This window comes from Arachis stenosperma, chromosome 6 (genome assembly GCF_014773155.1).
Source record: "Arachis stenosperma cultivar V10309 chromosome 6, arast.V10309.gnm1.PFL2, whole genome shotgun sequence".
Lineage (NCBI taxonomy): Eukaryota > Viridiplantae > Streptophyta > Magnoliopsida > Fabales > Fabaceae > Arachis > Arachis stenosperma.
The window spans coordinates 15,572,118-15,585,305 of record NC_080382.1 but is presented as its reverse complement, the minus strand read 5'-3'; the positions used below and the strand labels follow the sequence as shown (position 1 = coordinate 15,585,305).

The 13,188-nt window shown below is 27.1% G+C and overlaps 1 protein-coding gene across 1 annotated transcript; it reads right to left on the bottom strand.

Moving 5' to 3' along the window:
* Positions 1-4,940: 4,940 nt before the first annotated feature.
* LOC130932644 (OVARIAN TUMOR DOMAIN-containing deubiquitinating enzyme 4-like) lies at positions 4,941-6,616 on the bottom strand. Its single transcript, XM_057862016.1, has 6 exons — positions 6,555-6,616; positions 5,836-6,320; positions 5,603-5,724; positions 5,477-5,517; positions 5,308-5,406; positions 4,941-5,218 (listed from the first exon to the last, which is right to left on the bottom strand). Exons 2-6 carry the CDS (start codon positions 6,308-6,310, stop codon positions 5,047-5,049), a joined length of 909 nt encoding a protein of 302 aa, XP_057717999.1. The 5' UTR covers positions 6,311-6,320; positions 6,555-6,616; the 3' UTR covers positions 4,941-5,046.
* Between the last annotated feature and the right edge of the window lie 6,572 nt (positions 6,617-13,188).

Here is a 13,188-nt window from a genome sequence, read left to right as displayed (position 1 = left end):
AAGCATTGTAACGACGTTAATGGGACATTCGTGGTTGGTAGTGGCAACGAGGAGTTGCGCCGGTGGTGTGTGTGTTTGAAATTGGTTTAGTTATCGAGGTGATTTTCTCCAGTTTGAATTTTTCTGACCTCTCTGCAAACTTATAAATATGAAAAATATTAAAATGCGTTTTATAAATTTAATAATGTATAGCAGCAGCAGGTTTGTTTGGTTTGGCCTCTTGGAAAAATCACTTGTGAATATATCTTGGCTTTTTTGTGGTGTCAGAAAATCATTCAACAAGGACACCACGCTTGTAATGCTCTTCTCACTTTTCACTTTTCAGTTACCAACACAAACCATCACATCTACTACTCTCATTCAAATTACTATTCTGAATTGGAACTTCAAACTTCAAAATTAGTTCATTTAAATTAATTTACCATTTTTCTTTATTTGAGAAAATGTTTTTTAAAGGTCCAATTTGATCCTGAAATTTAAATTATTTAAAATCACATTATTCCTTTATTTTTTTCAATATATTTTATAATATAAGAGTAAAATTATCTTTTTATAACATTTCTTTCCTTCTTATTTTTCTTTTATCCAAACACATCTAAAGAAAATAAAAATTCACTCAATTTCTTTCATTTCCTTTCTTTCCTTTATATTTCTTTTCTTTCTATTTCTTTCCTTCCAAGAAAAGAAAAAAAGGAAAGAAATTGAGTGGATTTTTATTTTCTTTAAGAGAAAAGCTCAGTATACAAGTGATTGGGCTTATAACTATTATAAGTTCATTAACGCCTAATCCACCAAAACGTGCTGCAACTCCTACGTCACTTACACGCGCTATATTCACGCCGTTTCACGTTTTTTTGTGTGCCTCTTTTTCTTCTTCTTCTTTTTTCGTGCTTCCTCTTCCTCTTCCTCTTCCTCTTCTTTCTCTGTGTCTCTTTTTCTTCTCTTCCTCCCTCTTTTTTTATTGAAATTTCCTCTCATCTTTTCGTTTTCTCTTTCTCCTTCATCAAAATCACCAGAAAAAACGAAGAAACATTATTCAAGGTACGTTTCTTGCCTTCTCTTTCTCCTCCTTCTTCTTCTTCTTCTTGCTACACGTTCTTCTTCCTCTTCCTGTTCTTCTTCTTCATTTACGTGCTTTTCTCTTTGTTTTCTTTCTTCGTTATTCTCGGTTTCCATTGTTTTTTGACATCAAGCTCTGAAATCGTTTTTGAAGAAGAAGAAGTAGCAGCAGAAGATGAGGAGAAAAAAGAGAGAGAGTTCTGAATTATGCATAAGGTGTACTTCAACGAATTTTGGGTGTATTTTTTAAATTCTTTGGGTGTATTTTTGTAATCCTTTGGGTGTATTTCTATAATTCTTTGGGTGTATTTCTGTAAATCCTTTGGGTGTATTTCTGTAACTGTTTGGGTGTATTTCTATAATTCTTTGGGTGTATTGATTTCAAGAAGAAATATACTGTCTCTCCCTATATTGGGTGTATTTCTATAATCCTTTGGGTGTATTTCTGTAATCGTTTGGTTTATTTCTGTAACTGTTTGAGTGTATTTCTGTAATCCTTTGGATGTATTTCTATAATCGTTTGGGTGTATTTTTGTAATCGTTCGGGTGTATTTCTGAAGTTCCATCATCTTCAAAACAATTTCAAAGCTTGATTTCAGAAACCATGAAAATCGAAAAAAACAGAAGGAGATTGAAGGCAAAGAGAGAACACTTTTCCATACAAATCATACAAGTCATTTATATTCACGCTTCTTCTTCTTCTTCTTCTTCTTCTGTAACGCGCGTATTAGGCCCATCTTCTTCTGCTTCTACTTCTGTAACGCGCGTATTAGGCCCATCTTCTTCTGCTTCTTCTTATGTAACGCGCGTGTTAGGCCCAACTTGTAAGACTTGTAAACAAAAATGACTTGTTAAAATCTGCAGCAGAGGTGTAAATTAAATTTTTTATCGGGTGTATTTATAGTCTGTGTTTGGGTGTATTATGCAGATCTCTATGCAGACCGTCATATATGGGTTCCAATCTATCTGGATCACCACTTCATATTATAGTACCTGTAAATCAGACATTTTGAATACACCAGAGAGAGTTTAATTATGAAAAAAAATTACTTATAATTGGATCAAATATATTTACACCATGTGTTCAATTTCTTACAAGAGTATATAACAGTTACATTAATCAATGACAATATCATTAGAATCTATCTCACAAAATGGACTCAATAACAATGAGGATGACCTGGACAGTCTTATTGCATCACTTCTCCTCGCTCATATTTCTGAATTTCTCACTCAACAGATGGGTTGCACACTTTAGGTCCTTGATTTGCTGTAAACAAAGCAAAATTAGAGTTAGATATATTTCTATTATGAAAAATTGATTTGATCGAAGACATATATTTGTTCTTACATTTTTTTCAGCTTGGTTTTTGCCTTTCATTTTTACTGCAATGAAAAATACACTCATAGATATCAGTCAGATACACCCATAGATCAACTACATACACGCAAACCGATTTTATAAGTCTTTAATGAGATCAGTTCAAAATGATGTTCAATTGACTCAAACAACGATAAATATACAAGCTCTAGCAATATTACAATGTCAAGCAATATACACCCAAGGACAAGCAATATTAGAACAGTTGCAACAGTTGATTATATTACATGATATGGGTTCAGGAATATACACCCAACAAATTACGCCGTATACACCCAACAATCAACTATATACACCCAACACATTACGCCATATACACCCAACAATCAATCATATACACCCATACAAATTACTCCATATACACCCAATAAATTAAGCAATATACAGCGAAAAATCAGTTACGAGAAGAACTAGAACAAGAAGAACAGTAAAACCTAGAACCACTTTGAAGAACAGTAAAACCTAGAGGAACTTACAAGAAGAGTAAAACCTAGAATAAGAAGAATAGTAAAAATAGTGATATGAGATTTAGAACAAGAAGATCAATAAAACCTAGAAGAACATAGAAGAACAGTAAAACATAGTTCTTCGATTTCGAAATCAGAAACAGAAATGTGAAAAATGTACAAGATGAGTAAAACAATAACGTACCTTGAATAATATTTTGTTGATGGTTTCTGCTATTATTCGCGACGAGTTCAAATGTCTCTTCAGTTTGGAATGTTGCTCGAAACCTGAGGATTTGTGTTATCTTTGAAGGAGAAGAGGAAGAGTGAGCCATAACGAGCGGTTTTTTCGAAGCGTAATTGTTTGAGTGACGCGCGTGCAATTGACGCTCCATTTAAAGGGAGGGAGTGCGCGTGGATTAAACCTGGGTTGGGCCAACTTGTAAGGATTGTATGCGTTATTTGCATGTATGTGTAGCGGGGCCCTTTCTTTAAATGTGTTTTGGATGAAAGAAAAATAAGAAAAAAAGAAATGTTATAAAAAGATAATTTTACCCATATATTATAAAATATATTAAAAAAAGTAAAAAGGTAATATTGGAAGTAAAGAGAGAGATTTAATTTTTTCTCTATTTTGTCTCCATTGTTGGAGGAAAAAAAATTGGTGGGTTCCACCAATATTTTTCCACCAAATTTCCTTCCTTTCTTATTTTTCTTCTCAACCAAACAAGAAAAAATAACTATTTTTCTTCCAATTTCTTTCCCTCCTTTTTCTTTCCTTCCATTTTTACCTCAAACAAACACAGTGTTAATCTGTCTTGAAAGTCCCTTTAGCCTCTTGCCTAACCGCACATCGTGTCCTCCTCTCTAAAAATATCTCTACTCCTGTGCTAGAGCACCGCTCCTCTTCTTTGGCAGTAATTTTCTGTCTGCAGTTAATGTCGCGACGACTACTCTCATGAGATAATATGAAAAGAGAGAGAGGAACATCAGAATTTAAGAATGTGATAATGGTGACAGAGATGTGAGAACAAAAGTAAGGTAGTGAAGTGGGATGGTTAGTGAGTATGAGTTGAGAATGGATGGAAAAAAAAAGAGAAAGAGAAACATCAGAATTTAGGGATGTGATAATGGTGACAGTGATGTGAGAGCAAAGGTGAGGTAGTGAAGTGGAATAGTTAGTAAATATGGGAGTGGAGAATGGATGATGATGGGTCACGGGTTTGAAACGGACAAGAGTGAGTTGAATGAGGTGCTGGAAATGGGTGAGGACATGGTGAGATTGATAATAAAGATAAAATCAGAGTGGTGGTGGAATTGGGTGAGGACACGATGATGTTGATGATGGAGACAAAGAATAAGTAGTGGTGGTAGTTTTGGTAACGGTCGTTTATTAGGGAATGAACGAAGAATTATGTCTTTCAATTTAGGAGATGTAGTTAGTCATTTATGAAAGTCAGAGATAAAATTAATGCATGATTTAATTTTTGGGGATCAAATTGGGTATCTACTATAAATTTAGAGTATATATCCAAATAGATCTCTAAAAAATTTTGAATAAGACATTTTCACTCTAAAAGAAATTTTATTACGTTCAAGTTTCTGAATTTTATAAAAGTAAGACATATAAGTCTTTCTGTCACATTTTCGATGATCTATTTATCCAAGTAAAAATAACGAGATTGACTAAGATATAAACTTATTGTCTTATTTTCATAAAATTTATGTACCTCGGTGTAATAAAATCTTTTGAGGAACTAAAATATCTGATATAAAATTTTTTAGAGACATATTTAAGTATATACTCCTAAATTTATTTAAGTCTAAACATGTGGAAGAGTGCCTTGTTTGAAAACAAAAACAAAAAAGACATGTTACCCATTAACAAAAAAAAAAAGAAATTCATAATTGGCTAAAAGTAATTCCTTTACATCATTTTCTTATGATCAAACATGTTCATTTACTTTACGAAATCATTTCTCCATAATAAATTTCACGTAATGCTTTTTTTTCCTTATCAATCTTCATGTATAACCAAACTAACGTTGCAAAAAGCTACCTCACCAAACTGACTAAATCACCATAATATACACTAGCCTAATATGAACTGAGTTTTTGACTTTCGAGAAAGTCACAGCTTTAGAAATATGAAATGAAATGCTAGAATCTTGGTCTATGACCCTTTGTTGTAGGAATTTCCAATGCGTCATAATGACCATAGCCATGGTAAAGAACTGTAATTGGATTTTCCTTGCCATATTCTTGTCCATACTCGGCAATTGTTATCAATCCACCTGCATCCTCATCATACATGTACACTGTGATTGGCACCCTGCATATATAATAATCATTAACATCCAAAATTTGATTAAATTAGTACTTCATTTGTTGATAAAAGAAAACGAAAAAAAAAAAACTTACTGCAAAACATGAGAAGCAATGAATAATTCAGGCTCACCACCCCACACATGAGGCTTCCTTATTTGTGAAACATATGTTTCAAAATCTCCTTCTACAAACCTAAACATGTGATGAAACGTTTGTGTCTGTCACGCATTTATACAAGGACAAAACAATTTGATAAACTCACCATTCTGTCTCTTCCCTTCTTTTGATAAACTCATCAGCAACCTGCCAAACAAGAATTATGGCTTCAATTATGTCCCTGATGCAAGATTCAATCATGTTCATGCATGAAGATACTGAAACTTAATACCTGACCCCGCAACTCATCTGCTAGCTGTCTCTCCAGTCTTTCACTGGAAGCCAGTTTTCCAGATCTCAAACAAGCTCCATGAGCAACAGAACGAAACAGACACCTTCCATCTCCAGGTATTCCTGCTCATTCACCAATGCATTGACACATCACAAATGTGTATATGCTTATGTTCTTAATTATTAATCTATTAATTAATTTGTTTATAGGGCAGAATAATGTGCAGCTTATACCTATAACATAATAATCTGTGTAAACTTTCTTGCCATGTGAGAATTTGATAGTTGACTCATTGCAGTCATCAGAATTTGTAGGTTTAGAATTTGAATTGCATATAAGAAATTCAAGAAGAAAGCCACTTGGCCAAGTCATAGATCCCATAGTACTCTTAACTTTAGGGAGTAGTGCTTTTGGTTTAGATACCAAAAGCCTCATGTTCATACTTTGGCATGCCAATGAAATCACATAATGATTATGTTTCCCCATGGCAGTGGAACTAGACAATGTTGTTGTGGAAATAGACTGAGCAGCTGCATGGTTTATCTGTGATTTCTCAGGGGACAAGCTGAAGGAACATGAATTTGATGTTCCTGTTTCTTGAGGCCTAACTCCACAGATGCTGCTACTCATAAGAATCTGATGAGCATGGCCTTTGAGCATAACAGCATTTATTGAGTATAAGCTCATTGATGAAGAGCAAACACTCATCTCTTATTGCCTGAGACAAGAACCACACACCATCATGTCATTTTTTATTGAGTACAGGAATAATTTTCATAAAAGAATTTGATTATACTGCTGTGAAAGTGTTGATTTTAGCAAAACATTTTAAATATCATAATATAACATTGGTGACAAACTAACAGGGGATGAGTTGAATAAAGGAATACCTCACACACAAAATATATGACAATAAAACAGAAAATTCTGGAAGAATGGTACGAAAACAAACCTAAAGGTTGATCAGTCAATTGAAACGTGAAGAAGGAATGTTCAAGAAAAATTAAAAATGCAATGCGTGAAGGAGGAAGATGATGAGTACATTGTGGCGGAGAAAAGCGAATTGTGGAGTGAGAATAAATAAATTCAAGGTAACGAAGTAAGGAATATATAGTTATATACATACTACACGTTTTCCACTAATGAGTAAATGTAGAGAATATGTCACACAGAAGCCATTTAACAAGCTCCTTCAAATTCAAAGCGCAGAACATTTGTTACGTTAATATTGTGTTAAATTTGGTTTTAGCAAAGATACTGCATAGTTGTTCTTCTGAGTTTCTGATTTTGAGCTTAAGTTGTTTGTTTTGTTAATAAAGTATACTGCATCATACAATAATATCATGTCAATAAATAAAAAATGTTGATGATGATCTGGTGGATTATGTTATTTTAATTTCTAGTTTGCCAACCAGTTTTCTTTTTTTTTTTTTAATTTATTATATTTAATTGTCAACATTAGTAGAATGATGACTTTGCATGAAGCTTGTTATTGCTTTTATGTAGTGATTGAAAAATTAACAGTGTAGAAGGCATTTTAGCATCACAGTGATAACCACTAAATTCACTTTTTTGTACATAATTAGATACTAAGACATTTATACTAAGATTTTGTTTCCATGTTTGGCTTTTACTTAAGTACAATAGGATCGGATAAATTAATATCTAAGGAAGCAACACTCTAACAACGAGTTTCAATCAATATTGTAACAAGTTGTTAAATAAATCTAATATGAAGTTTATTAAAATTAAATTTTTATTGAGTTTGAATTTTAGATATTTTTTTATTAATTTAAATATTTGTCTTTTTTAGAATTTTGATTTTTTTTTCTGACTATACTACATATACACTAAAATCAGTCATAAAAAATAATTTCTAGTATAAAATACATGTTTAAATATAAAATATACATTAAAATAAATTAAACCACACATGTATTTATACATAAATATACTGATAGCTGAATATTAATAGCTAATTTTAATATATGAATAGTATTTTTTTTCATTATATCAAATATTGACTTTAATATTAGTTATGCATATAATTTTAAAGACCTTTTTTATAAGAAAAATAAAATCAGGTAAAATTTGTAAAAACCATACACTATATATCTAATCACTATATATAAAAAAATGTAAAGGAGTTGGCTAACAAACCTTTGAGGTGAGTTGACTAACAAACTTGAATTTCTAATGTATTTATTTCATAAAAATTTAAAAAGTTGTCAAACCCTAAAATATATTATAGATTGAGAAATGTTACTTGCCCTTTAAATTTTTAATCTTTAGTCAATCTTTTAATTTAAATAATATTATTTAATTAATTTAAATATCCAATTTTATAAAAAATTAGTGTATGTTCTCGTACACTACACTGTACGTGATAATTAATAAAAATATATAACTTTTTTATTAAAAAAAATTAAACAAAAGATATATATATAATTATTACTATAAATATTTTATAAAGTTATAATTAAAATCAAAATTTAATTATTTTTAATGTTAAAAATATTAAAAATAATTACTATTTGTCTTAACTGATTTGGATTGATTGAGTGGTCATCTCACTCGTCTATCTAAGTAAGTATTAAAGTTTCAAATTCCGCCTTGTGTATGTAACAACTCATTGGCTAGCGCAGACCCTTAATAAATGGACCTTCAATCCGTCGAAAATTAGTTCTCGACCTGGCGAGTTGGAAAATACCGTGAAAGAAAATAGTATTTGTCTTGAAAGTAGAACAATTCTCATTGATGATAACAATACTTATGGAGATTTTCCTTTGTTGAAATTTAATTGTGCGATTTTATTTATTGGTATCATATTCATTCAGGAAGTCAACCAATATGATCAACGTTATTACCGGTTAAAATTTTATATTTTATGACATGATTTTCAAACTTCTAAATTTATAAACTTATGTCATTAAAAAAACTATTAAATTGATTAATATTTTTTGGTAATATTACCAAAACACCGTAGTCGAGTATATTAAATTGTTTAAAAAGAAACTATAATAATTTTTATTATTTAATATATAATTTATTCTATTGAAAAATAAATTATTATTCCTAGATTGGAATATATTTTTTTCTATTTTTATATCATTTTATTTGATATGTAATTGCCATTAAAAAAATGAATGACTATACTATTTTATAATATGATGTACAAAATAATTTTTTATTTCAAAATTAATTCTGGTTAGTGAAAAGAATTCAAAATATTTTCTTACACAAATTTAAATTTAAATTTGAATTCATAATTGATTAACAACTCACTTTTTTAAAATTTTAATAACAAAAACAAAATTAGTTAACTACAAAATATTTAGCATTTAATAGTTTTAATCATTTAAATTTTAATTACCAAAAATTGAGTTAAAAATTAATTATAACTTAATAATCGATAATATATATATATATATATATATATATATATATATATATATTAGTACACAAATAGTAATATCTAATATATCATTTAATTTTTTTAACAGAACTAATGTATAATTTATTGAGAATTGATTTATTGTCTAAATTTTTTTAAAAAACTTTATAGTATGTGAAAATAGTGATCTTATTTTTTATTATTATTTAAAAAATTATTTATAATTTTTTATTATGTAATTAACTTAATTAATAACCTTTATTATTATTATTTTTCTACAAACAAAATTATGTCTATATTATTTATATATTTTTTAATACTAATAAATATATAAGTATCTGTACTATTATATTTATTATCTTAGATAATTGGCTTAAGTTACTTATTTCGTATGTTAAATAATATAAATTATATTTTATATATTAAATCATGAATTTATCCATATTAAGAGGAGAAAAATTATGTAATAAATCGTATGATATAAAGATTAGTTAATTTACATATAAATTATCTTTGAAAAAATAAAAAAATAATTTATTACATATAATAATCTTTGATATATATTAGGATGATCTATTTTAATTATGTAAGTGCTTATTATTATTCACTTTTTCAATAAGATAATAAATAATATTTAAAATTAAAAAAAAAAGATAATTAGAATTTTTTAGTTTGATTATAATAAAATCTATTATAAGTATACTTAACTTTTAGACATACTAAATATAATTATATTTAATAATATAGTATTTATTACAGTAATGACTCAAAATATTAAGTCAAGTGAGTAAGATCAATCTAGGTCTATTGTTAGGATCCTAAATTCGAATTAGGTTCATTGTCTTAAAACCCGATGCAGATAAAGTTCATGTGTCCTATCTCAAACGACTCAAATTGAATTTTCGTTGTTAGTTAGATATAGTAATAGTAATAGATACTCGTGTGGACACAGCAACGGATCCCTTTTCTCGTCCTTCGCTCCCATTTAAAAAAAAATCCCTCGTTCGCTCTCCATTTTCGTCGCAAGTTCCCTTATTTAATTATCTCCTTAGTGAATGCAGATACCACGATTATTTATGGATATTCTTTGAAAGTTTTTGAAAAAAATAACAAAAAAAATTATAATATAATAATAAAATAATCAATTCAATATAATTGAATACAACTCATAATATATTCATTATAAAAAATAACATTTAAAAAAAATATAAAAACATCTTACAACATAATAACATAATATAATATTTTAGAGCGAGATTGAGCGACATAATGACGAATTTAAGAGGCAGAGAAAGTGAGTTAGAGGAAGAGTAGATACAAAATCAAGGCTAAGGATGAGTCTAGAAAGAAAAAAAGAGTTTAAATTAGAGACAGAAATTAGGATTACCAAATTTTAATATATATATATATATATATATATATATATATATATATATATATATATATATATATAAAAGGATAAATCAGTAATTTATATTCACGTGAATTTATCGGTCTCTTGAAGAGGTACCTATGTCCCCATCTCAGTCTATTTCACGCGGACAGGTCTTCACCTGTAAAAATTTTACTGATTCCCATTTAGTCCCCGATTGGCTAGTCTTTGTTATCATTCCAATTGCTAGCATTTGTTGGTTCGTGGCATGAAACTACTCTAGCCACTTAGTAAATTCTTAAATAACGAAAGTTCAACCTATATCATTCTCATAAAATAGTAACACCCTTAAAAACTATTAATCAAAATACATAAAAAAATATATAAAACAAAATCATAGAAAATTTTGGCAAAATAAAAAATTACAAAGATTATAACGGAAGTACAAAAAAAAGAAAAAATATAAAATACATTCTATATATATATATATATATATATATATATATATATATATAGGTAAAAAATTTAAATTAAATTCATTTATTTCATTTTTTTATTTATTATTTATTAAATAATTTAATATTTATTTTAGTCAAATTAAATAATTAGTATAATTAATTATTTATACTTAATGTTATTTATTTAGTAGTATAACTGAAACATATTAAAATATCAAGAATAAAACTAAAACTAAATATTAAGAATAAAATTAAAAAAATTATATTTACTATTTTATAATTTTTTTAAATAAAAATAAGAAATAATATATTTATAAATAAATAAAAATTATTATTAAAAATGGAATATTCAAATAAAACAAAAATAAATTATAACTTGTAAAAACAATTTATAATATTTGTTACACAAATATTAAAATGTATGAACCATCGTGATGTCACTAACACAAATACAAATCATACAATATAAACAAATGTATAAAAGTAAAAATAAAATCTTCATACTCAATCAATGTAACAATAAATAAAAATTTTGTTATTTATCTACTAAATGCGGTAGTAAATACAGGACAAAATAAAATCATATTTTTATAAATATATTTACATATAACTAAAAAATTAAAAACAAACACGCTAAACAATATAGAGCATCAATGGTAAAATATAACCTAAAAAAATTACTTAAATTCAAAAAGAACATGCATGTGATGAATTATAATAAATTTATATATGAGGAGTAAAAATAAAATAAAAAATAAAAAATTAAATAAAGAGAACAATTAAAGGAAGTAAAAGAAGGTAAAATAAATAATGTGTGAAATAAATAAAAAATATATTGTAATAGAAGATTAATATAATCAATAAATATAACAGATAAAGAAGAAAAATTAAAATACGATCTCATTAAACAAATTTTAAGAAAAAAATTTTGAAGAAAAACCTATTAATCAACTTTTATAAAAATATTATAACAAATTTAAAACGTCTTTAAAAAATAATTTTATTAGTGAAAATACATAAAAAAAATAATTGATATAAAACAAAAGTATAAAAATATTTAGTAAAATTAAGATAGAAAAAATAAAAATAAAAAACTACAAACATTACATTTGAAGCACAAAATAAAAAGGAAAAAGAGATAGAAAGTACATTCTAGGGCAATTTACGTAAATAAATAAAGTGGGAGAGTTATTTACGTAAATGTGCAAATCTGTTTGTTGTTACGATTTTGTGCAAAATGGATTTATATGTAAACCGTGGCAACCCACCACGGTTTCTAAACATGCATAAACCGTGGGAGGTCACCACGGATTAGGAGCAAATTTTTGTAGGAGGAAACCGTGGTAGGTCACCACGGTTTATGAAGGAAATTTGGCAAGCATAAACCGTGGGGAGTCACCACGGTTTATGAAGAAACTTGTTTGCACATAAAACCTTGTGGGTCACCACGGTTTATATGTAGTAAATAATGGCCAGAAAATCTTGTTAATTTTATGTCCAAGAGACACAAAGCTGTTTATTATAAAAATATGATTTTTATAATAGAAAGAGTACAATAAAAAAAATCAGATAATACTAAGAAAATGATTTTTATAGTGCTTAAAAAATTGATGTCTATTTACTAAAAAATAAAAAATTAATATTTAATTTAAGATGATGAAATTTAATAAATTTAAAATATTTAAAATTTGTTATGTAAAATAAATTAGAAAAAAATTAGACTCTAATAATAAACACCATGAAATTTTTGGATTTTTTCTATTATAAAATAAAAAAATATTTTTAAAAATAAATTACACTAACATTAATGTTTGGAATCTGTGTTTTTATTTTTTATTTTGAGTTTTTATGAAGTTTTCAAAATCTTAGGCGAACTTATAAAAACTACTCAAAAGTTCGTTTAAGCTTAAGGTGACCTCTCTCATTATATACATCTTTATTTTTTCATTTATAAAATAAAGATTTATTACACTATAACATATTAATGAGTACAATAAAATAATTACTTGTTAATATTGGTATATTAATATTCATTAACATGCTTATTGATTAAATCTTTTATATAGATTTAATAAATTCACATATAAGTGTATATTGATACATTAGTATTTGTTAAATTTAAAATAAAAAATATTTATTATATTTTAAGAATATTAATGAGTACTCTAAAAAATATTAATAAGTAATTATTTTATTATGTTCATTAATATTTTTTATAGTATAATAAATATTTAAATATAGTGTAAAATGAAAAATAGGAATAAACATAATGAAAAACTAATTGATAATACATGTAAAAATTTTATAGTATATATTAGTCAATAATACATAAAGAGAACGAAAAAATTTTATTATAAATATT